The following is a 26,866-nucleotide window of genomic DNA, read 5'->3' on the forward strand; positions in this document are numbered from 1 at the left end:
TTGTCTATTAAAAAAAGCAAAAAACCTACAATTACCTATAGATATGCAGATAGATTTATTTGATAAACTTGTTAAACCTATTTTATTGTATGGTTGTGAATGTTGGGGTTATGGTAATAATAATGTTCTTGAAAAAATACAACTGAAATATCTTAAACATATATTGGGTCTGAAATCAAGTACACCCAATTGCATTGTATACGGTGAAACTGGTGTTAAACCATTAAGTATTGATATAGATACCAGGATGGTTAGCTTTTGGTCTAAACTTGTTGTACCTAATGCTTTTAAGTTGTCTTGTTCCCTATACTTTATAGTACTTAGCAATTTTAATAAATGTGCAAATGTTAATAGGCAGACATTTCAATGGATCAAACATATCCGTGATTATTTGTTAAATGTGGTTTACTTAATGTGTGGACTAATCAAGAATTTCCAAACCACAAATGGTTGATTGCATGCGTCAAACAGAAGTTGTCCGATCTATTTTTGAATGAATGGTAATTCCACCATCAATAATTCAAGTAAATGTAAAAATTATCGATTGTTTAAAGAAAAATTCCAGTTTGAACCTTACTTAGTTAATACACCTCATAACTTACTTAGATATGTAATTAAATTTAGAACGCGTAATAACAGACTCCGGTTGAAACGGGAAGCTGGAATGGAACAGAACTTCACTTACGTAAATGTACACTGTGTAATTGTATAGGAAGTATAGGTGATGAATATCACTATTTGTTAGAATGTAAAGAACTGTCTGTATTAAGAAGAAGATTACTAGAACGACAAAATTTAAGACGCCCAAATATTATGCTGTTTAAATCTATTATGAACATCAACACAAAACATTTTGATAAATATAGACATTTTTGTATGTTTGTAAAGGAAATTATTATGAAATTTCATAACAGGTAAATTTTAGGAACTATATGTATTATGCAAAGTTTGAATTGTTTTCAATGCACTAACTGGTTTTATTAATTCGTCTCTGTTAGAAACGCCACCTGTTATCTATCGGGCCATTTTGTATTTGATATTTCTATGGAGAAGTAATATACATTGAAGTTTATAAATACATGTTGAATACTATTAAAAACGTATCTCCCTCCTTTGTACAAAACGAGACACGTACATGTTTACATATTTTTTATATATTATAATATGTATATTTGTTATAGCTCATATTGTCATGTACTACATGAATTGAGTATTGAATAAACTTAAACTTGAAACTCAAAATATTTCAATAGGTATGTAATAATGAAAGAATGAGAACAATCAATGACTTCATGAGGATTATCGCCTGATTAACAATAGTTCCTCGCTTATTATGATTGGGTATTAAAGCACTTGGGCTAAAGCCCTCGTGGATCAATTCACACTTGAAAATTAAATTAGGCGACAAAACCACTCGAAAACATCAATTTGTTTATTTGATAATTTAGTCATCTAACCGAAACCGTCTCCCTAATGTTAATCATGTGGAATATAATATAAACGCGTTTATGAAAAATAATTAGTTTTGACTAGGAAGAATTCTTACTTTTGCTATACATGAAACAATTTAATGTTGCTGTTCTGACAAACAGTTGAAAGGATAATGATTAATAAATCTATTTTGTTCGGGTAGCAGTTCATGGTGAGTATCTATAGTAAGTAAAACGTAAACAGTGCTCACGCGGCACATTTCCTTATTAGGGACTGGTGAACTGGAACTTTTCTTATTACAATGGCAGCATAACAACCAATTTCAATTGTATTATTATCTGGCGATCATTTCATTGTAAAATTTATACATGTATGCATCCCTTCTTCATTTTCGTCTTCAAGAAATTTGAAATTCAAAGTTTAAAAATGCTGTCTTTAAACCGTTCCTCCAAAACTTTGTCGAAGTACTCGCTCTGAGCCACTGTAAATTGGTTCTTCCAGTCACCAATTTCACCTGTTCAAATATTTAAAAAAAAAAAAAGAGACATACAGTATAGTATGTTAAGCACACGAATATATTTATAGCCAGTTTGTGGCTAGACATAGTTATTATTGTTTGATAAATGTTTCTTCATAAATTCTATATGTAGTGTTGAATACTTTACTATATGGGAAACAAGAAAGAATCCGTCTTTAACTAAATGACCATTAAGAAGTTACTACCTTTTCTGTATATGAAAGATTTGCCACTTTTATCTTTGAGAATAGTCTTGACTTTTCCTGTGTCCACGTCTGTTTTCATTTTCTGTACAGTGCATCTGTCTAAAATTTGCTTTAAGCGCTCCTCTGGATTACTAACGCCAATGAAGTCTTGAATTCTTTGAACCATTCTGCATGAACAAAATGCAAACCAGACATTGAATATATCGATATTTGCAACATTGAAGAACATTTATTAGCATCATTTTTTAACCTGATTTGCTATATGACAGTAAATTCAACGACCGACAATGTAATGCCTCCTCGCCTATGCGAAATGATGTTCTTATGTTTGTTCAAGAACTGTGCAAAATGGTAATCGAAATGCAACTGAAACCGTTTAAGAACAGCTGTACTTGAACAGTTTAAGAACTTTTTTTAAAATCCTTGGTGTTCTTATGATGTCCTTAAAGAAGTCTAGCGCCTTTTAAGAACAGTTCACAAACTACATTTACTCATAAATGTTCTTGAAATGCTGTAATATTAAACAAATTGAACATATCGAGAACAGTGTTTGAACCTTTTGTCTTGATAACATATTTTTGCACATTTTAGGAACAGTTTGTGAGCAACTGATGTTCTTCAGTTGTCTTTAAGTGTTCTTATTTTCTAGGACAATTGTTCCTAAAACAAAGTCATTGAACTGTTCTTAAAATGTTACAGTTTCAGGTCAAGAACAGTTCAAGAACTATATTTTAGGAACAAGTCTGGGACAATTGTTCCTGAAACAAATTTCTTGAACTGCTCTTGAACTGAAACTGTAACATTTTTAAGAACAGTTTGTTCTTGAAAATTTGTCCAATTTAACATTTCTAAAAATGTACTTGAATCGTTCTAGCACACATTAAAACTAGTACTAGTATAGTTTTTTAACACTTTTAGAATATTTCTAAAAGTGTTCTTATCCTTTTCGCATAGGCAGTCAGTTATTAGTTGCTGTTTATTCGGGGAAACGTTTTCGTTTTAGTTAAATTGTACGGTTTTGCGTCCGTTTGTCTGTCGGGTACCAAATCGTGCCCGCAGTTTATCATGTAGCCATCAAATAGCATTGAACATGTTTTTATCAAAATGCAACAATGTACAGAACAACTCCTTCAGTCATTTCAAAATCGTACGATGGGATCAGTCATAGACAGTATTTCGCGTCCTGTATCTGTTTACTTCCATGAAGGATTTTCCAGTTATTTCTGGTTCTCGACTTGTATTTGTTGTGTAGAACGAGCTCGTAAAATGTAGTTTTACTTATTGCTAGAATCAATACTGTTAATGGTCATTCATTTTATAAGTTGGTGTAACTTTATCAGCATGACAGCTTATCGTACCCTCATCCATTCCATATGTATTTAAACCACTCAAAGAACTGTCAAATAGTTTGGAACATACAGCAAAAAATGGGATATTCTACGTCATTAAGGTATGCGGACGGGACTATCCACAAGCTTTTGAATTTGAAACACAAGTAAGTGAAAACGTTTCTTTATTGAACATATTCAAAGGATATGATGTCTGAAAGAATGCCATAATGAAGTATGTACTCTTTCCTATTGTTATCTTTTTGTAGATGGTTCACGCGCTCAACAGATGAAAAGCTATAGCGTTCAGAATTATGCAGACAAAATATTTTCTTTTGAAATCTTATTTGATACTTATTGCTAATAATAATATGTTTTTACTGAGATATTTCTTACAGTCTGGTGGGTTTACACTGACTGGTAAATTAGTGACTGAATGAAAGATTGTGAGAATGAATGAATATTACCGGTAAATGACTTTAAGGTTACGAAGAAGGCCTTGAGAGACAAAAATCAAACAACACCAAATCATAGAAAGAAAGATTTGTTTGACATGAAAATTAAACAGCATGTAAAAGATGTATATTACTTTATGAAACAAGTGTCAGTATAGTGATATAAACATTGAATTCCAGAAAATCACTGCCTATAAGGGCCCCACTTCTGGACAGTCAAACCAATTTAAAAAATCACCATTTTCAAAGAACTGTTACACATGTTCGTTTTGAGGCATTTGCAATAGCGTGCGAGTGGTGAAATTTCACATAACAAGGTGGAACACAGTTTTCAGCAATTGTTTATCTTTATATATTTACAAATGGCATTCATATTGAAAGGGAAACAACTTTTTCTCGACGATTACTTAAAATAATCGGAAAAAGTTGTCTCCCTTCGAAAATAAATGCCATTTTTACCTAAAGTATTCCGAGCAAATACTTTGTATAAAAGCGTTGAAAGATAATTCAAAGCACTTTGAACTCTTATGTTTACATTCTTACATCATCTGCTTTAGAGAGAATAGGCCATGTACGTACTTACCGTCTTAAGATCTTCATAGTGAACGATAAGCACGTTGAGATCCTTGTTTTCCTTTATTGCCTTTTCCCAGGAATTGTAATAGTCAAAAGAAGAACCAAAGGGCACTGAAAAAGAAAACAAAAACGACAAATTAATAATAGCATTTCAAGTCAATACAAGATCTGGAAATAGTTCCTCAAGCGCTACACTTCTACATTTCCAGCAAAATAAGATAAATGATTCTTTTTTTTCCAAAATGACTTCTGATAACTGGACACTGTCGCAATAATGCAGTCACACATATCCATTCCCCATGATTTAAGATTGTGTTAATGTTCTACACCGTGAACTTAAAATTAAACAACTGACGCTACAAGAAGCCACCCTTGGTACAGGATAGAATATATTTTTGCTTACCTACTATAATTTCAAGTAAATGCCTACTTTTTCTGAATTAGAATATACGCCTGCTTTCAATATTTTAACGTAGTCGCTGCTAATATGATTACATAGAAAGAAGTCTTCTTAACATGGAAATATATTGTGTACTGAAGCATTTACATACGCAGACATTTCGTGTTTTGAATATAAAATGGGAATATATTTTAGTCTCTGCTTCTACAAGTTTATTGTATTTCTATTGGTCAAAAGACGTCACACAGACAGGATATATTCCATTATTCATTTAGTAGTTTTTCGTTATGAATTTTGATTTAAACAAAATGGCTGCCGCATCTCTGGCGTAGTCGAATCAAGTCAGATCGTTATAGCTCCATCTTTAGATATCTTTTTCGAGAGTATATGACTTGTATTTTTTTCTTTCATAATTTTCGAAGTGAAGATAGCAATAAGAAGTGGCAATAGAATAGTAATAACTCTCTACGGGAGATTATGCCAAGGTTATGGTGAACTCGTGTTAAGAAGTTAGTTTATCGTTTAGCTAATCCACGTGCACGTTAAAGAATTCAACAGGCAACGGGATAAAAGCCAAAAATCGAGACATTTTCGTCATCGTGAAATCTAATGATTTTCAAAAGGATGAAACATAAAGATTTCAGTGTTTCTGAATAGAACTAGTCATAACTTGTATAAATTAGCTTTGGTGTCTTCTGATTCAGTCAAAATACAGTTCAATGAGCATTTCATGGCTTGGTGTTATTGTTATATAATAACAAAAAGAGCTGATGTCATAAACCAAACAAATTATGATTGCAGGATTCCAGCAGTTTTTTTTTTAATTTACATAATGTCTCGATTATACCATAAACTATCAGATTCCTAGTATTTAGTCGGTACCATTTTATCATCACTTACCGTTTGGATGTTTAATTACCTTTTATTCAGCAAATACGGAAGTAAAAAGGGTGTGGTACGATAAGGATTATGTTTATTAGTAATGTTCAAATTTAGAAAATATGAAAATTAGGGTAATCGGCAAGCTATCCGTATCGTACGGTATTCTCGACAGCGTTTATTCCATATCTGGTCACCAACAATCTTTGTAAATAACTACAATATTAGTGATTATAACCGTTCTTTTCCAATTTTGTTTGTCTTAAGATTCAAGCAAAAATAATCACATATTTCGTTATTGTGCAACAACGATCCTCACTCATGTTGCTGGTTGTATTATTAGCAAATACAGTAATAAAACCATTAATACAAAAGAATAACATACATTTTCCGTTAATCCAGGTATCAATGAAATATTTCCAGGATAAATTTGGTCCGTTTACCATATCAAGATGTTGTGCATGATGCCTATATGAAACCATTGCATCCCTAGGGTCACGGGTTATGATGATGATGTGTCCACCTTGTTTTAAATGTTCGACGGGTAGTCGATTGATCATCAAGTGGGAACTAAGGATTCTTCTGTTTTCTACTTCCATCCATTGATCAAATGGTATCGTATCCATTAGCTTTACCGATACAGCCTTCATAGATCCAACCGGTCCTGGGATGGTGAGACAGTTTACCAAGTTTGAAAGCCAGTGAGTACCTTAATTGAAAAGGAAACAGTATGTACGCTTGACGTTAATTGAATATCTATGATAGGATTATTTACATTGCTTTACACCTTTTTATTATGTGTCAATGGTATGTTCTCACTTGAAAATCTACATATGCGCACTAAAAGCGTTTTATCTAATCTACGATATAAGCAAATTTACCCAAATTTGACGTGTTTCAATATTCAGAAACTATGTTCACAAGTAGGAAGTACTTACTCACCAAAGTGACTGACCCAGTCAGTTCTATACAATATAATTTCATAGACTGTAAACTACATGAAATGTGAAATAGGTTTTTAAGCGATAATCCCGCAAAGAAGTAATATGTAAAATGATAAAAACTGTACTTAACCTTACAGCATACCCATTCAACAATTTTCGGGGTTTTCGATTTTCGTTTTACTTACATGTAGTTATCTATTGAACAGTTTTTCCATCACTTACGGTGATTTTCTCTTTAAATGATAACAATGCTCAAAATGGAACACTTATCAGAAATGTACGTAAGAGATGCCATGTACATGTTTTCGGATAACTACATAAAAGAATATCCCCTTTCATGTATTTAAATTCACGAATCATTCGGAGTCGTTTCTCTGGTTCCAAATCTTGAAATGTCATTGGCATGATTAGCTCTTCATGCTGTATTAAGTCTAGACCAACACCATTTTCATCTCGGATTTTAATCTCCCATTCCATATTTCTAAAGGGAAAAAGTATTTATTAGAAATAATTGATACATTAGTAATCCATTTGAATACTATATAACACATCTTATTATTTCAAATAATGCTCTAATATAAAAAGAAGGTTGTGAACTGAGGCCTTCCAAAGAGTAAAAGTAGCAGATTATTGTGATCTTATACTTCTAGTTTCTATTTCTTACATTTAGTGACGCATGAAAACACTTTACAGAGAGAGGGAAATAGCATGCATGCACGTTTAATAGTGATGTATATATATATAGTTAAATCAGTAGAACATAGCATTGTTCCGTCTGTAAACCTTTTATCCATAATCAGCTTAAGTACCATTCAAGATGTCAGCAACAAGTTGAACTAGAGCTATTACTAAAGGTGATTAATACCCCCAGAGGCTGTTTTGATACAGAGTAAGCAAAATGTTCCGCTTATAACCTTTGGCTTTCAGTTTGACCTTGCCCTTGTACATAATGCCATTGGCTATGCACTCTGAATACCGCATTGAATGAGCCTAAAAATTGTTTAACTATTGTAAAAATTCTTACAGTGGTTAAGAAGATAATCAAGGGAAAATGTTTGAGCTTTTGATCTTTGTCCTCTATGTATGACCTTGAATTAGGACCTAGTGACCATGGTCGTGGGCTCTACACTTTGCCTTTATGAGGTTTTGAAATGCTTTTAATTTTTTGAAATTCATTTCAGTTACTTAGAAAGCGAACATAAATTTGAGCTTAGCAGCCTTTGACGTCTAAGTGTGTAAACTGCATGTCATCTTGTTATGACAACAATTAATGCTAGTTTTACAAAATCATTCCAGTGATTAAGAAGATTTAGAACAGACATAATTCAACCTATCCGATCATTGAACTCCATGTGTGACCTTGTCGTTTGACCTATTGATCTGGGTTGTGCGCTTTGCACGTCGTCTTGATCAGTTTTGTGTTTGTTTTGGGTTTAACGCCGTTTTCAACACTATTTCAGTTATGTAAAGGCGGGCAGTTACCTAACCGGTGCTCCTGGATTCTCCACGTGTACACACCTGTTTTCCGCAAGTAACTGCCATCTTCTCCATATGAATCTGATTTGCAGGACGGATAATTTCAGACACAGTGTCTTCTATCAAATCGCCACGGAGAACATATGCCCCCCTCGAGGATCGAACTCACGACCCCGTTGTGCGTAGGTCTGCGCTTTCCCTTGAGCTAAGCGGGACGATTAGGTAAACATTTTATGCTAGTTTTACAAAAACCTTCGAAACGGCTTAGAAAATGAAGTTAATCTGTCTGACCTTTGACATTTATGATAGGAACCTGAGGTTTGCGCATGACCCTCCGTCTCACTGAGGTTAACTTTCATGCCAAGAAGAAACAAGATTCCTCAATGCATGTCAAAGTTATGGGCCGGACAAAATCATACATGATATTTGAACTCCAACTGTGACCTTGACCTTTAAGGTAGGAACTAGGGTTTGCGCATGACACTCCGTCTCAATGAGGTTAATATTCATGCAAAAAAATAAACAAGATTGCTCCATGCATGCCAAAGTTATGGTCCGGACAAACAAATCCGGACGGACGCACGGACGGACGGACATACGCACTGACGCACGCACATACACCAAATAGCCATTTGGACAACTGTCTTCGCTTCCGCAAGCAGACTCGACAAAAAGTGACACACATAAAGTCATAGAATCACATGCCATCTAACATCATCTTCCCTTACAACTAATGCGTTTTCGAATTCATTATACTGCAACCATAAAAACAAAATAATGAAATATATTACCATGTATTGTATAAATACAATATTCACATAATGTTAACACAAATAAAATAACCTCATCTAAATAACCGATAATCGCCGTGCTTGATAATAATGTAGAAGCCTAAATTGATATCAGCGTATCAGTGTGTTGACACACGTTTATGTAAGTAAGTAAGTAAATTCTTTATTTATAGAGTGTCGGTCATGTACGGACGATTTACCATTCACAGAAAACTAGGTAAAGGTTGAACGTTGACTGCGTTATTGCTGCTGCAAACAATTTCATAAAATGTGTGTGCTTGTGAATAAATTCATGTAATTTCATTAAATAGTTTTACATTTTTGTTTAATGTCACACCGGAATTTATTTTCTTTGCCAGGCAATGCATATAGTCCATTATCTTCTTTCGCGGGTGGTCACCTGGGCAGGACCACCAACCTTCCGTCAGCCAGCTAGGAGGTTTCCTTGAAAGTAAGAATTCTACAGCCAATGCGAGATTTGTAACATACAACTTCAGATGATTAGAATACTCGGCCACAAAGGACCTAATCAGCGTCGTGTCGCATTGTCGTACGTCGTGACACGCGTCGTTTTATTTTGTCAGCCATCGTTTCGCATGGCGAACGTCGACCTAGATGAGTAGACGGTCGACACGCAACACAACGAACGACAAAGCGACACGACGCTCGACACACGATATGACTAGCGACAATATCACACGACTTCGGGATATTAATGCCGAGCATTATGTCGAATTGTTGCGCGTTGTGTCGCGTTATCAAGCGTCAAATAGCGAGTCGGTCTAAAGCACAACGGACGACTAACGACATGAGCTGAATGAGACTCCGTAGTAATCACCGGAGTTTACATTCAATTCGTTCATTTTATTTATCTGTTTCGTCACCGTCGAAGTGTCAGGTTTAGAACGTTTTAAGTTTGCCGTCGATATCACCATCCTGTAAAGCAGTCGTTTATACGTCTCTGTAGCCGTCGCGATAATTGCGTCGTACGTTCAGACAATATTATAGGTCTCAAACTTTCCTCGGTGCAACAGACGTTATCACCGTATGCTAGTAAAGCGATCGTCAGCGTCAATGAAAACAGTTTTGCCAGAATTGCCTTTGTCTGTATCACTGCCAAAAAACAAAGGCAAATATCAAACAGGCAATGCCACGTACCAAAAACACAGCCTCCCTAAAACGAAACCCACAGCGCGCAGACGTGCACACCACAAACACACGTACACACACACAAAGCCAACACGTAAGGACAAAACGAACAAACAAAGGAACACAGTGGGACGCCGCCTTGGAACGGTCAGTGGGAAAAAACACCACTGGGGAGCTTAAACCGGTTTATGGTGCGCACCCAACCTTACTCTTACCCCCACCATGTTCCAAAGACACGGGACAGTGTAAATAAAAGTAATCCCCTCCAGGGGAATCTCTAACACACGTAATGGAAACAAAAAGGCCAAAAACAAGGTTTCTGATTATTCGGAAGGTTGCGTTCTATGCTTCAGACTGTTACTGTTTGATCTTCATACTATGTAACAGTGGTTTTCCTTACGTTTACGAAAAATGTAAATAAGCATTTGCTTTTATTCTTAGACTTAACAAAATTGGTTGTTTAAAGCTCATCAGAAATAACTTATGTGCAAGCAATGCCTGACAATACGATTATTTTATATAAAAGTCACCAACAAGCCTTTCATAACGTTGAAAGAATTTTTAAAATAGGACTACTATTTAAAAAGATTTCGGCAGATTGAAATTTACTAAAATGGCTGATCATTTAGGCAGCCTTTTTAGTGTGTTTATGACGTCATTTACACACTACTGAATTCTTTATTTAGCAAAACAAACTCTTAAATAGATTTACTTTATATGTGTTGTGAGTGTATGATGTAAATCATGGCAATCAGTTTTCTTACTGCCATGGAAACAAAATTCGATCAAATGTTCATATCTTTCTCATTTCTAAGCGTATTTGGAAATGATTTAAGAAATCCTAATGGACTGAATTGGCATAACAACAATAACAATATTGCCTTTCATTTTGAGACATTTGGAAAATTTAGAAAGAGTCAAACTGACCCACATGGAAATCTTCAAAATAAAATATACGATGAATGGTATTGTTATATACATCATCTAAAGAGAAATCATGGTAACCCTTGTTAAAGAAAATCTTGATTAGTAATGAGTTTTACGCACTTTTGGAAAAGGCTTACAGCCTTAAAGAAGATTCGTTAGGTTAAAGGATTTTTATAAAGGCTTCATCAACCAAAGGCAGTGTTGTTTGCAAAAGTATACCATTAACATTTTTTCTGCAAAATACATAAATGCTTATATTTACTTAACAACAGACAAACATAATTCTTTTGTATTTTAATCCATGTAGTCTTTTTCTTTTTGAATTTAGATATATTGAATTCCATGTGACAAATACATACAAACAATATAATTACAATGCATTATACATGTAAATATAATCTCGAACGGCGAATATTTAAATGCGACACAGTACCATTGGTTGCTGTGGTATTTTCACATGTTATCATTGAGACATGACTTGTAACGTATCTATCCCTGAAAGGGAATTGTTGATTGTTTTGCTGTCTCAATTTGTTTTTGGAAGAAAACAGATGTGTTTATTGTTTTTTTTTCCTTACGATCAAATTCACAATCAATAAACAGTGCACATCGTTTTTATTGATCAAGAAATTCAAAGTTTGAAGATGCTGTCTTTAAACTTTTCCTCCAAAACGTTATCGAAGAATTCGCTCTGAGCAACTGTAAAATGATTCTTCCAATCACCAATTTCACCTGTAAAGATAGAGTTGTGAAACATGTGGTAAGATTAAATGAGTGAGTGAGTGAGTGAGTTGGGTTTTACGGCGAATCGACACAAAATGGTCATATATCGCCGAGAAGAAGTCACATTGAAAACGCCAACTGTAAAGCATAAACATTGATGTAAAAATGTAAAGCATACCTAAAACATCCATGTAAAAATGTAAAGAACACTATGAATAATGTAAAACATATCTAAAAACATCCATGTAAAAATGTAAAGCATATCTAAAATCAGTTATGTAAAAATGTATATACGATTGTGTTAAAATATCAGCTGCAAACATAATAATATTGCAAGATGTAAATAAAAATATGAAATGTTAGATTGTTTGATATATTCCTATCTGCATTAAAAACGATAAAATATTTCCGACTGAAACGTTTTCAAATAACTCTTTCAAAGAGTGAACGTCATAATTATGTACTGCGTTGTGTAGCAAAGTCCACACAGTCGATTAAAATATGTTTAATAGTTAGCGGTGTTTGACATGGTACACATTCGTGTTGATCTTCTTTATTTAAAAGATAAGAATGAGTCAAACGGGTATGACCTATTCGACAGCGAGATAGAACAACTTCCTCCCTGCGAACAGATCTGTTCCCTTGGTGTCATTCCCCTAGAGTAGGGTTGATATCATGAAGTTTATTGAATGAAGCATTGATCCATGACGATTGCCATTTAGATCAAATGTATTTGTTTATATTGGGCCTAAAATCGGTATGTGGTAATTTCAAATTAGATTGTGATAATGAAAGTGATTTCTTTGCTGCAATATCAGCATCATCGTTTCCATGAATACCAACATGACTGGGAATCCAACAAAATATGATAGACTTTTTTAAAGATAGTTCATGAACCCTGAGAAGAATATTTTGAATGAACGGATTTTCCATAATTCGGTTATGAACTGACTGTAAAACAGAAAGCGAGTCGGAAAAGATAATAAAATTTTCTTCACTATTTTTTGATATAAAATGTAGAGCTAAATCAATAGCTTTGGCCTCGGCTGAAAATATTGTTGCATTACTTGGCAAACGTAATTTTGATTGATGAAGGAGGCTGACAGCAGCACAGCCAACCTTTGATTCATCTTTTGAACCATCAGTGTAAATTTCAAAATAGTCCTTGTAAGTTGACTTGATTTCATGATATTTGGACTTGAATATTTCAGGGTTTATTTCAGACTTTCTAAAGGCAGTTTTCAAATCGAAATGAACAGTAGGGGCATGAAAGGTCCATGGTGGTGTATCTGGAATCGAATTTTCTTTACTACCATCGAATTCAAAGTCAGTTTCATTCATAGAAGATTTTATGCGAAATCCAAACGGTTTGATTTGTTTTGGCTTTTCCTCATATGAATCGGAGTACTGTGGTTTAAACATGATTTCATGTGCAGGATTGGATTTGTTGGCAGCCACTCTTAAAGCATATTGCAATTAAAGTTTTTCTCGGCCTGTGTAAAGAGAGGGTTCGTTTGCTTCAGCATATAAACTTTCAACTGGCCATGTTCGGAATGCACCACGAGCAATACGAAGACCTTAATTATGGATGGTATCTAACATTTGTAAATAAGACTTTCTTGCTGAACCATAAACAATACAACCGTAATCTAGCTTAGATCTGCTTAAAGCTCTATAACGTCTTAATAAAACCATGAGATTAGCTCCCAAATCAGTATTTAAAATTACTTTTAAAAGATTCAACGACTTCAGACATTTGGCTTTCAAGTATTTTATATGCGGCACAAAGGAAAGCATTATTATCAAAGATAACATCAAGAAATTTTGCTTCGTCAACAACGGATATTTTTGTACCATTTAAAAAAAGCTCAGGGTCACAATGATGTTTCCGTAATTGACAAAAGTGGACACACTGAGTTTTCGATTGGGAATAATTTAAACCCATTTTGCATGGCCCAAGTTTGAACTTTATTCAAACAAACACTGTAAGTTGTAATTGGCGTTCAATCGTACGCACATTTTTTTAACGATAACAATTCAAAAAGTCGTCAACATATAATGAACAGTCTGTCCCTGGTAACAAACATTTCACAATATTATTAATTTTGATGCTAAAAAGTGTGAGAGATAAAATAGAACCTTGTGGTGGAACTCCCTGTTCTTGCTCGAAAGAGTCAGAAAGGGTATCACCAACACGTACTTTAAAACTTCGATCAGATAAAAATTGTGATATAAATGTTGGCAGACGACCTTTTTAACCTATGTTGTTAAGATCATTCATTATACCATATTTCCATGTAGTGTCATAAGCTTTTTCTAAATCGAAAAAGACAGACACTAGATGCTCTTTTTAAATAAATGCATCACGAATAAAATTTTCCAGTCGAACAAGATGATCAGTTGTGCTGCGTTGCTTTGAAAGTTTGTAATTAATCCTTGCGATTCGAGATACCAAATTAGTCTAGAATTGATCATACGTTCTAGAGTTTTACATAAACAGCTAGTAAGGGCTATCGGTCTATAATTACTTGGGTTCGTGCTATCTTTTCCGGGTTTTTGTATGGGAATAACAATAGTTTTTCTCCAGGAGTCTGGAAAAATACCAGTTTTCCATGTAATATTGTAGATTTCAAGGAGAAGGTCTAATGATTTTTGTGGCAAGTGTTTTAAAAGTTGGTAATGCATTTGGTCTGGACCAGCTGCAGTATCATGACATTTAAAATAGCAAAGGCAAAAAAGTCCTACTAATTTCGACCTAACATTTATGCCTTCGTTAGAAAAAAAGAACGTAATCATAATATACGACGTCACGTACGGTGCATGATATCAAAATTAAAGATATGTATAAGACGGCCGTGGTGTCCCATGTAAGTCACTCGCCTGACCATGTTATGCTACGGCACGATGTATCAGGGAAGGTAACCATTGTGTCTAGTATAAAACTAAGGGAAATGTAAAATTCAGCGTGTTAATGAAGTTTTTCTACGGATTAACTTAAGTACCTTGATTTCATACTAAGGAAACTCGGTTTTGCTATAACTCACGGTCGAATAAACACCAAATGAGCCGCGCAATGGGAAAACCAACAAAGTGGCTTTGCGACCAGCATGGATCCAGACCAGCCTGCGCATCGCGCAGTCTGGTCAGGATCCATGCTGTTCGCTAACGGTTTCTCTAATTGCATAGGCTTTGAAAGCGAACAGCATGGATCCTGACCAGACTGCGCGAATGCGCAGGCTGGTCTGGATCCATGCTGGTCGCAAAGCCACTATGTTGGTTTTCTTTTGGCGCGGCTCAAATATTTTCATATGATTTTCATGTTAATCCGGTTATACAGCTAGAGTCAGAGCCATCATCACTAATTAGGCTCGAATCTTTCAAGCGTATCCTTTCAATAGTGTTTGATGAGCTGGACACATTTGTCTCTATATTTTAAATAGCAAACTATCAAAGAGCCATAACTGCGCTAAAATGGTCACATCCTTTATGGTCATCTGCACATCACGTTTGTTCATCTGTGAAAAGTTGAAGCAAATCAGGCTTATAGTGTGGGAGGAGTTTTACACAGTCACGAGATTTCGGGTCGTACAGACTGACGTACGGACAGCGGTAACGATATATGCCCCCGCCCCACATAAATGTTGGGGCATACGAAATACTTTAACTTTAAGTAATACATTGGGATGGCGTTAAAAAAGAAAATTTGTTCTCTTGAATTATAATGAATAATAAGAATATCAAATAACCTGAAACAGGTATTATTTGAAGTATATGAACAGCACGAGTTTTATTTCTTAAACAAAAAAAAAACATATTTGTTTATGCTCGGTTGATTTGATCACACGATTTAACTGTGCTGTGACCCAATGACTTTAGTCCTTTTGCAAGATAAACAAATTTAAACTCAACAAAGAGAATTTTGTAAAATGTTTCGAACAGGAAAATTGTTTGTTCTCTATGAAGTTTATTAGGTTTTTCTATTTTTTCGACATTTTTGACCAAGATTTTTGCATCAAATTAGGCTATATTAAGACAGATACTTTGAGCCGTTATGCAAAAAGTGTCGTTTATAATGCTGAGAAGGGGTTTCTATGCTCCCAAGATAACCACACATTCTAATCTTGACCTAGATTTGAAACACCGCCATTCTGACCAACGTCCATGTAGATGATAAAAGCTGCAGTTTCTAGCGTTTTAAATGACTTCACTATGATCTTACCAAGGTTTTGACCCCAGATAATCAAACTTCAAAGCCGAGTAAGATTCAACAGCCAGGTTTCATGACGATTAAGGGGAGACTTTGGCTAAATGAATTGACCAGACAACATAGCATTACCCTTTTATCGTATTTACAAAGCAACTATTTTGAAAGTTTCACTGGGGTTATGCCAAAATGTGAGCAAATGTAAGACGTAGGACGATGGCCTTAAAACAAGTATAGATCAAATATAATGCCTCTGACATAAAAGTTAGTCAGCTAGATGCTACAGCTTCATTGCAGTTGAAAAGCCCTTGTCTTTGCCTGAGCAGTTGAACAATATAGTTACTTTGTTGACTGACTCTTGTTTCATAAGTAAAAGCAAGCTGGGGAGCATATTTTCACCAGTACATAAATGAAACATGTTATAAACAAGAAACCCACGTACAGTGGAACCTGTCTAATCAGTTCGGACCAGAAAAAGGTTACAGGGCTTTTCGAATTAGAAAAGTTTCTATTTTGGAGCGAAAAATATTCAGTTTGTTACACATGATGTGTGTATTCATCTCTTTGTGAACATACTAATAAGACAAATAAACTATAAGCAACATATAGCATATGAATAAAGAAACTACTACTGTACCTTTCCTGTATAAGAAAGATTTCCCATCCTTATCTTTTAGACTCGAAACAACTTTTCCCGTATCTATGTCTTCTTTCATTTTTTTCACAGTACATCTATCTAAAATTTCCTTTAGACGCTCTTCTGAATTACTTACTTCCAGAAAGTCTTGAATTCTTTGCAGTTCTTTTAATCCATTCTGCAATGTAGATTATGGAACATACGAGTATTAACAGTAAACCAGTATGACAAGCGGGTCTAGGTAATCTTAATTACGTCAATTATGTAACTATTATAAACATGTTTTAATTAAATTTGTAGCTTTAAGTGTGTTTTCTTTTTTAATGTTTTTATGCATTGATGCACACTGTACATCTTTTTGTCTTATTTAGACCGTTTATAGGTGTTCTAACAATGGTAATATTTACATCAGAATAGAAGATCTCGACGTGGATAAAATATAATAATTTTACAATTAGAAGATCAAATATAATTACACTTCATAGGCATTGTAGGTATCGTATAAATAAACGAAAATTAATCTTTGATTAAGACAAAGGTGCAAGAAAACTAACTGGACGTAATTCGCACAGAGCGACATAAAACGCAATTACGATATACGTGCCATAACGCAATTAAACGTCTGACAATATCATGGTTTCTAATATGTTGATTTAAACAAACTCATGCAAACCATTAACATATCTTGTATCCAACAAATAAATGACCTAGCCATAGAAAAAAAACAAATATAGCTACTCTATATTTTTCGAAAGGTCATGTACAAAGTCGCTAAAAACTTACATTCTTCAAATTCTCAAAGTGAACGATGAGCACGTTGAGGTTCTTGTTTTCTTTCATAGCCTTCTCCCAGGAGTTGTAATAGTCAAAGTAAGAACCAAAAGGACCTGAAGAGCAAAAAATAAACAAGAGGCCCAAATTGGCCTAACGCACTCATCTGAAGATGACTTCGACCATTTGACGATATTTTTCATAAGTCTGGTGAACATTTCATTAAGATGAAAGTTATTGAAATTTCTATTTCTATTTTTTGCTGTGATAAAAACAAATGCATAGATATTAGAACAAGCTTACGAAGTCGTTTAAATATTTTCATTCTTTGGCTCCGGTTTAATCTAAGAGGGCCAGGTACCTCCATCAAGCCTTTCAAGCGAAGAAGTTGTTTAAAGTTATTTCTATTTCTTGCTACAGGTGCCCCTAAAAGGGCCAAGTGGTGCCCCCATGTGACCAAGTTTGATGAAGATCCATCCACAGGTTCATGAGAAGATGTAGTTGAATGATATATCTGTTTTAGCTCTTGTGGCCCTCAAAAGGATCAAGTGCCCCCATTTGAACACAGGTTGAAGTAGTTCCAGCGCAGAAATTGGCCAGTAAACCTGTTCACGCCGGACCACCCACATATTATATTAGCTCACCCTGAACAAAGTTCATGTGAGTTACAAAATTAACACCAACTAAATGAATAAGATAATGCGTTTAATATCCAATTAAGAGGACAATGAAATAATCACTCAATAGGAACATGTCTGAGTGAGATTAAATTCCATACCATCGATGGAGTATATTTTTCTCTTTACCTAGATCTTTGAACGCAGATACACATATTTATGTTTATTCAAATAACAAACACCCCGACCAATGATTCTGATTGTATAAAGTTTTGTCGCGGATGTAGTATGAATCTTAGTGTTCTACTTCCACTAACATTTTTTTCTGACTAAATACGTGAGAACTATAGTCTTTAAACATTTGGTACCCCTTAGGGTAAATACTGTGTTAAATACGTGTATAAAGAATATTTATTTATCTAAAATATTATATCATAATGCAAAAACAGACTGCAAAAGTTCATGCACTTTCGCAAGTAAAATCTCAATTTTCATGTGAAACTTACATTTTCCGTTCATCCAGGTGTCAAAAAAGAAATTCCACGATACGGGTGCATTGCTGAGCCGTTCGTCATTCTGTACATGATACTTCATTGAAACCATTGCGTCCCTAGGATCACGGGTTATGACGATAACCTTTCCTCCCTGCTCTAAATGTTCGATAGGCTGTCGATTAATCTTAAAGTGAGAACTTAGGATTCGGCTCTTTTCAACTTCTTCCCATCGATCAAGTGGGATCAGATCCATCAGTTTTGGTGGTACAGTTTTTAGAGACTGTACAGGTCCGGGGGTAACCAGAAAATATACCAAGTTTGATAACCAGTGTGTACCTTGATTGATAAAAAGACAGTATGTGAAACTAGTATTGATGAAAACGAGTTCAAGATTAAAAACAAAATACCGAACCGTTGGTTGGTTCACCTATGTTTTGCTATAAGCTTCTCTGTTCAATTTTCACTGACTAACTCTCTGCAAGTAATACATACGACACTTGGCAATATATCAGCAGTTCATACATTATATTTTCATGCAAATTCACTAAACGTCTCAAGATAACGGTCAAAGTCAGAAAGAGAACAAATGAATACCTAAAATCATTTATTCGTAAAAATGTAAAATCATTTATGAAAAAAATGTAAAGCATATCTAAAATCATTTATGTAAAAATGTAAAGCATATCTAATCTAAAATCATTTATGTGAAAATGTATATACGTATGTGTTAAAATATCAGCTGCAAACATAATAATATTGCAAAAGATGTGAATAAAAAAATTAAATGTTCAGATTTTTTTTTATAAATTCCTATCTGCTTTAAAAACGATAAAATATTTCCGGCTGAAACTTTTTCAAATAACGTTTTCAAAGATTGAACGTCGTGAGTGAGTGAGTTGGATTTTACGGCATATCGACACAAAAACTTAAAATGAACACTTCTGAGTTTATTATGTTTGGCAGAAGATCACATTTGAATAAATGTTGTACAAAAGAGATTAAGAGAATGAAGAACTATTCAAGGACTGACGGGGTTCGTAAACATCAAAAAGCTACAGAAATATATATTTTGTCCCTAGTTATTTCGCATTTCGACTATTGCAATGTAATGCAGTCTGGATGGCAGTCTACTTTAACGTTTTAAGAAGAATCTGAAAACAATTTATATTAGAGTAGATTTTTATTCAATGTTTTAGGACACAGCAGTTTGCGGTACTATGTCAGCTATACACGTGTTTTTTCCTTTAATCTTAAAATTTATATTATAATGCCGTTGAATATATACTTGTATGAAACTAGAGGTATCACTTAAGGTGTTGAATGTACCCCCCGCATGCACTGACACAGTACATTGCAATTTGACGCACACAAGATTGCATAATTATGTGGACTGTATGTATATAGACTGTATGTATACAGTAAAGTAACAAAAAAAAAGTCCCATAACGATGCAGAATATTTATTTAAAAGAACGTAACATGCACCACTAGGCAGAGGCACAACTAGGCTTGGTACTGATCACTTAAAGTGTGAAGTTTCATTTAATTGTGTGCAAGGGTTCGGAAGATTAGGCGCGCACAAGATTGCATATGCAGACTGTATGTACGTAGTATGTTAACAAGAAACAAAGTCCCATAACTCTGCAACTTTTGTTGTTGAAAGAACCTAACATGCCCCATGCAAACTACTGTTGCTACTGATCACTTGTGTTTAGTTTCATTAAATTGTGTCAAGGGGATGAGGAGAGATGATGCGCACAAGATTGTGTCTATGTATATAGTATAGTAACAAAAAACAAAGTCCCGTAACTCTGCAATTTTTTTTTCTGAAAGCACCTAACATGCCCCATGCACAGCTACTGTTGTTACTGATCACTTGTGTGAAGTTTCATTAAATTGTGTCAAGGGGATGAGGAGAGATTGTGCGCACAAGATTGTGTATATGTATATAGTATAGTAACAAAAAACAAAGTCCCATAACTAAGCAATTTTTTTTCTGAAAGAACCTAACATGCCCAATGCACAACTACTGTTGTTACTGATCACTTGTGTGAAGTTTCATTAAATTGTGTCAAGGGGATGAGGAGAGATGGTGCGCACAAGATTGTGTCTACGGACAGACGGACGGACATTCTAACGAAACGGTATTTATGTGACACCTCCATTGTTCTCTCTATTGTTCTAACAGTCACATAAAAAGAAAAAGGTCACATAAACAGAACGGAATGAATGACATCAAAGAGATAGTACCGCTATGCAGTCACTTAACCATCATTTCGCGGGCACGGACGGACAGACAGACAGACAACCTGAAACCAGTATACCCCCCCCCCCCCTCCACCTTACAACTTTGTTGTCGGGGGTACAATTAGGCGTGTAATAAAAAAAAGCGTTTTACTTTCAGGAAGTGAACATGACATTCTGCGTCAGATAATCACAGGGTACAACTGTGTTAAGTTTTTCTTACGTAACACTACGTAACGTAGATGCAATCTTACAAATAAAACGTTAACCAAATGTCGCTCACATGAATCGGAGAATAACTAATGCGAAACAAAAAATAGATACCCAGTGCATTGCTCGTCATTGCTATTTCGGAGAAGGTGCGAAACTTTTGAAAAATGGTAATCAAGAATAAGAGAACCTGCTAAGTGCACGTCAGATAATAAAAGGAATAAGGTGAATGTTCAATCCATCATAATCAGCAATTACTTAAATACATGTACCGACTTATAACACAAACGTAACTAAATTCGAAAAAGAAGCATACCTTTCTTAAAGACAAAACTGAGATGCATTTGTATGAAATCTATGTATTGCAGGTCAGATTATCATTTACACAGTGAATTTCCACTAACAGTTGTTGAGATACCAAGTTGCATACAGAAACAAGTAAATTGGAATGCGGACGTCGACGCTGATAACAAAACCAACGACAATAGCGACTAACGTGTGTGTGCAATAATTCTACAAATTTGAATAGTTGAGCTAAAAACTAAAACTAAAAATATAAATAAGTAATGTCGTAGATGTACGTAGAAAACGTGTTTTCATTTATAAGTAGCAGAAAAATGTTGCAACCACATGCTCCAGACAGTATTTATTCATAACAATGCTCCCGTACACAGTAAAATAAGATATTACCTTAAACATTATTTTTTTCTATCACGTTCGATGTTACGCTGTTCTATGTTCACAAGAACGTTTGCCATTTAGCCTGGCGACTGTTTTTTTCTCTTTTTTTATGAAGATCAGACTGACCGTACATTGTTTACATCCAACATCAGTTCACATGGTTCACATCTAACATCAGTTCACACACCAGTTCGTACTGATCGCATAAATCTAATTCCACATTTATCATAAATAATCTCAGTCACACTGTTTACATACAACCTCTGTTCATACTGATCGCATAATTCTCAGTCCATATTCATCATACATAATCTCAGTCACACTGTTTACATACAGCCTCCGTTCATACTGATCGCATAAATCTCAGTCCACATTCATCATAAATAATCTCAGTCACACTGTTTACATACAGCCTCCGTTCATACTGATCGCATAAATCTCAGTCCACATTCATCATAAATAATCTCAGTCACACTGTTTACATACAGCCTCCGTTTTTCATCATAAATTATCTCAGTCACACTGTTTACATACAGCCTCCGTTCATACCGATCGCATAAATCTCAGTCCACATTCATCATAAGTAATCTCAGTCACACTGTTCACATACAGCCTCCGTTCATACTGATCGCATAAATCTCAGTTCACACTCATCATAAATAATCTCAGTCACACTGTTTACATACAGCCTCCGTTCATACTGCTCGCAAAAATCTCAGTCCACATTCATCATAAGTTATCTCAGTCACACTGTTCACATAAATCCCAGTCCACACTCATCATAAATAATCTCAGTCACACTGTTCACATACAGCCTCCGTTCATACTGATCGCATAAAGCTCAGCCTACACTCATCATAAATAATCTCAGTCACACTGTTTACATACAGCCTCCGTTCATACTGATCGCATAAATCTCAGTCCACATTCATCATAAATAATCTCAGTCACACTGTTTACATACAGCCTCCGTTCATACTGATCGCTTAAATCTCAGTCCACATTCATCATAAATAATCTCCGTCACACTGTTTACATACAGCCTCCGTTTTTCATCATAAATAATCTCAGTCACACTGTTTACATACAGCCTCAGTTCATACTGATCGCATAAATCTCAGTCCACATTCATCATAAATAATCTCCGTCACACTGTTTACATACAGCCTCCGTTTATCATCATAAATAATCTCAGTCACACTCTTTACATACAGCCTCCGTTCATACTGATCGCATAAATCTCAGTCCACATTCATCATAAGTAATCTCAGTCACACTGTTCACATACAGCCTCCGTTCATACTGATCGCATAAATCTCAGTTCACACTCATGATAAATACTCTCAGTCACACTGTTCACATACAGCCTCCGTTCATACTGATCGCATAAATCTCAGTTCACACTCATCATAAATAATCTCAGTCACACTGTTTACATACAGCCTCCGTTCATACTGATCGCAAAAATCTCAGTCCACATTCATCATAAGTTATCTCAGTCACACTGTTTACATACAGCCTCCGTTTTTCATCATAAATAATCTCAGTCACACTGTTTACATACAGCCTCCGTTCATACTGATCGCATAAATCTCAGTCCACATTCATCATAAATAATCTCCGTCACACTGTTTACATACAGCCTCCGTTTTTCATCATAAATAATCTCAGTCACACTGTTAACATACATCCTCCGTTCATACTGATCGCATAAATCTCAGTCCACATTCATCATAAGTAATCTCAGTCACACTGTTCACATACAGCCTCCGTTCATACTGATCGCATAAATCTCAGTTCACACTCATGATAAATAATCTCAGTCACACTGTTCACATACAGCCTCCGTTCATACTGATCGCATAAATCTCAGTTCACACTCATCATAAATAATCTCAGTCACACTGTTTACATACAGCCTCCGTTCATACTGATCGCAAAAATCTCAGTCCACATTCATCATAAGTTATCTCAGTCACACTGTTCACATAAATCTCAGTCCACACTCATCATAAATAATCTCAGTCACACTGTTCATATACAGCCTCCGTTCATACTGATCGCATAAAGCTCAGCCCACACTCATCATAAATAATCTCAGTCACACTGTTTACATACAGCCTCCGTTCATACTGATCGCATAAATCTCAGTCCACATTCATCATAAATAATCTCAGTCACACTGTTTACATACAGCCTCCGTTCATACTGATCGCAAAAATCTCAGTCCACATTCATCATAAATAATCTCCGTCACACTGTTTACATACAGCCTCCGTTTTTCATCATAAATAATCTCAGTCACACTGTTTACATACAGCCTCCGTTCATACTGATCGCATAAATCTCAGTCCACATTCATCATAAATAATCTCCGTCACACTGTTTACATACAGCCTCCGTTTTTCATCATAAATAATCTCAGTCACACTGTTAACATACATCCTCCGTTCATACTGATCGCATAAATCTCAGTCCACATTCATCATAAGTAATCTCAGTCACACTGTTCACATACAGCCTCCGTTCATACTGATCGCATAAATCTCAGTTCACACTCATGATAAATAATCTCAGTCACACTGTTCACATACAGCCTCCGTTCATACTGATCGCATAAATCTCAGTCCACACTCATCATAAATAATATCAGTCACACTGTTCACATACAGCCTCCGTTCATACTGATCGCATAAATCGCAGTCCACACTCATCATAAATAATCTCAGTCACACTGTTCAGATACAGCCTCCGTTCATACTGATCGCATAAAGCTCAGCCCACATTCATCATAAATAATCTCAGTCACACTGTTCACATACAGCCTCCGTTCATACTGATCGCATAAATCTTAGTCCACACTCATCATAAATAATCTCACTCACACTGTTCACATACAGCCTCCGTTCATACTGATCGCATAAATCTCAGTCCACATTCATCATAAATAATCTCAATTCACACTGTTCACATACAGCCTCCGTTCATACTGATCGCACAAATCTCAATCCACACTCATAAAAAAGATCTCAGATCACACTGTTCACAAACAACCTCCGTTCAAGTTTATAATGATCGCATACATTGTCATTCTACACATACAATACAATACAATCTCAGTTCACCCTGATTGCGTACGTGTAGAACCACACACAATTTCATTCCACATCGAATATCTGTCCACACTAATCACACATATTTTCAGTTCATACTGATCACATACACTCACACATAGTATCAGTTACACTCGCCGTTCACATTGAGCGCCTACAATCTCATATTACACTGAAGACATAAATAAAATCAAACACAATTTCAGTCAATACTGTCCGCATAGATCAGCAGTTTACATGGACCGCATCAATCGCACACAAATTTAGACCACAACGATCACATACAATTCCAGTTCACACTGATCAATCAGTTCTCATTTTAATTCAACTTTTATTTAATTTGCATACATGTTGTTGGAAAAAAGAATTTAGAGAAAATGTTCCAGTATAAGATACCACGTACCTGTTTTCGGATAGCTGCATAAGAGAATATCTCCTTTCCTGTGTTTAAATTCACGAATCATTTTGAGTCTTTTCTCAGCTTCCATATGCTCAAAGAATGTCGGCATGATTAGGTCTTCATGCTGCAATACACTTAAACCTACTCCTTTCTCATCGCGGATCTCTTTCTTTTCCCATTCCATTTTCTCTGTAATTATATTTTATATTTTGCACACTTAATTATAGCTAAAACACTGGTGGCGATTGTTTTTTCCAGCTTTTTATAGTTTAAAAAGACATCAGGTGCCCCATGGAGCATTATTTCATCATGGGCGGGTACATGTGTGGAATCATTTATCTTCCGCCTGCCAGCTGGTTAGCTTCCTCACATAAAATTACTCTTTCGATCTCAATGTCGGTGGGCAAGTGATTCGAAACCAGCGACTTTAACCACTCGGTCACGGAAGCCATTGACACCTAAGTTATAAATGTATTATTTTAACATTGTATATAAGACTTATCTTAATCGTGTATAGTTAAAGTCAATGGAATATTCTGTTTGTCTCTTTCTCTGTCAGTGTGCTGTCTTTCAAACAAAAATAGGTTCTTGCGCTGGTTGTAGGTGGACGTTTGGAATATCCGGCAAGGGGGTAACTTTGTTTTAGGTAGTAAAGTGGCTCTGCCGAGTTGCCACGTTCTCAGTTACCCGACAACCGGATATTTCTATCTGCATCTGCATCAAGTGAAATAATCTTTTACGTGCATGCTCTGCAAGCAATAGTGAATACCAAACGAACTACTTTTAAATTCTTTCTTTTTTTCTCACATTAGTGTATTTAAACAAAGCGCTGGAGATCAACGTCCATAAACAAGGAAAGGGGCCTCCGTGGCCGAGTGGTTAAGGTCGCTGGCTTCAAATCACTTGCCCCCCATCGATCTGGGTTCGAGCATCACTCGGGGCGTTGAATTCTTCATGTGAGGAAGCCATCCAGCTTGCGTACGGAAGGTCGGTGATTCTACCCAGATGTTCCCTCGTAATAAAATAATGCACGGAGGGTCTTCCTCCACCATCAAAAGCTGGAAAGTCGCCATATGACCTATAATTCAACCAAAAAATATCAATATAAACAGAAAAGACGCCATGACGTTTCAAAGACAAATAACGATGTTTTGTTCCGGTTTTGTTTTATAATTTGCAGCGAAACGGTATGTAGTTTTCATGAAATAACGTTTTCCGAATCGAGAAATATGCTATAAGGAACAAAGAGGCGCTATTAAGGTATTTGATCTTTATCTCGTTTTATGTAACACAATGTAAATAACTGCATAAATCCTCTACAGAGATATGTTTTTTAACGCGAGTCACATTACACCCCGGGATGTAAGATAAATATTTACGTGAGGGAGCCACTTCTGTTAGCAGGAAAAAAATTAGTTTGATAAATGCACAATGTGATCACTACTGATTTAATCATTGAGCAATATTTTACAAGACTGAATGAATAATTTGCTTTAAGTTATACTGAAAAAAGTAAATACAATATATACATACCTTACTCGACAGATCAGTGTACCAGGTTTAGTCCAGTTGATATTACTAGCAAATGTGTAAACAGTAATATATGAATATATAAAATCCGTCCCTACTTTTAACCTTTCTGTGTTTACCTTTCCACTACAAAAATATAAAAGTAAACAATGTGTGTACTAACT

The 26,866-nt window shown here is 35.4% G+C and overlaps 3 protein-coding genes across 4 annotated transcripts in view; all 3 read right to left on the reverse strand.

Annotated features, from left to right (window-relative positions):
* Positions 1-1,242: 1,242 nt before the first annotated feature.
* LOC123554161 (sulfotransferase 6B1-like) lies at positions 1,243-11,207 on the reverse strand. Of its 2 annotated transcripts, XM_045344101.2 has the most exons (6): positions 9,004-11,207; positions 7,036-7,217; positions 6,178-6,501; positions 4,521-4,624; positions 2,155-2,321; positions 1,243-1,945 (listed from the first exon to the last, which is right to left on the reverse strand). In XM_045344101.2, exons 2-5 carry the CDS (start codon positions 7,211-7,213, stop codon positions 2,286-2,288), a joined length of 642 nt encoding a protein of 213 aa, XP_045200036.2. In that variant the 5' UTR covers positions 7,214-7,217; positions 9,004-11,207; the 3' UTR covers positions 1,243-1,945; positions 2,155-2,285. The 2 variants fall into 2 exon arrangements, with proteins under 2 accessions (XP_045200036.2, XP_053404364.1); XM_053548389.1 differs by lacking the exon at positions 9,004-11,207 and having other exon boundaries at positions 7,036-8,975.
* A 153-nt stretch (positions 11,208-11,360) lies between these two features.
* On the reverse strand, positions 11,361-26,859 carry LOC123554160 (sulfotransferase 2A1-like). The gene is made up of 6 exons (XM_045344099.2): positions 26,706-26,859; positions 25,176-25,361; positions 18,538-18,861; positions 17,427-17,530; positions 16,644-16,821; positions 11,361-11,811 (listed from the first exon to the last, which is right to left on the reverse strand). Exons 2-6 carry the CDS (start codon positions 25,354-25,356, stop codon positions 11,711-11,713), a joined length of 888 nt encoding a protein of 295 aa, XP_045200034.2. The 5' UTR covers positions 25,357-25,361; positions 26,706-26,859; the 3' UTR covers positions 11,361-11,710.
* Positions 26,706-26,866, reverse strand: part of LOC123554159 (sulfotransferase 1C2-like) — a 34,888-nt gene continuing 34,727 nt past the window's right edge. The window contains exon 7 of the transcript XR_006686953.2: positions 26,706-26,828. The gene's annotated coding sequence lies outside the window, so the exon portion shown is untranslated. The remainder of the gene's footprint in view (positions 26,829-26,866) is intronic.

This window comes from Mercenaria mercenaria, chromosome 7, assembly GCF_021730395.1.
Source record: "Mercenaria mercenaria strain notata chromosome 7, MADL_Memer_1, whole genome shotgun sequence".
Lineage (NCBI taxonomy): Eukaryota > Metazoa > Mollusca > Bivalvia > Venerida > Veneridae > Mercenaria > Mercenaria mercenaria.

What these genes read in the sequence shown, in the direction of transcription:
- LOC123554161 (XM_045344101.2), bottom strand. Translation starts at nt 7,213, where the DNA reads ATGGAATGGGAGATTAAAATCCGAGATGAAAATGGTGTTGGTCTAGAC. An exon ending in ATGTAGTTATCCGAAAACAT is followed by an intron (nt 6,502 to 7,035) that starts GTACATGGCATC and finishes TTTTCAATTAAG; the next exon opens with GTACTCACTGGCTTTCAAAC. An exon ending in ACTATGAAGATCTTAAGACG is followed by an intron (nt 2,322 to 4,520) that starts GTAAGTACGTAC and finishes TTGTTCATGCAG; the next exon opens with AATGGTTCAAAGAATTCAAG.
- LOC123554160 (XM_045344099.2), bottom strand. Translation starts at nt 25,356, where the DNA reads ATGGAATGGGAAAAGAAAGAGATCCGCGATGAGAAAGGAGTAGGTTTA. An exon ending in CACCTGGATGAACGGAAAAT is followed by an intron (nt 17,531 to 18,537) that starts GTAAGTTTCACA and finishes TTTGCTCTTCAG; the next exon opens with GTCCTTTTGGTTCTTACTTT. An exon ending in ATCTTTCTTATACAGGAAAG is followed by an intron (nt 11,812 to 16,643) that starts GTACAGTAGTAG and finishes CTATCTTTACAG; the next exon opens with GTGAAATTGGTGATTGGAAG.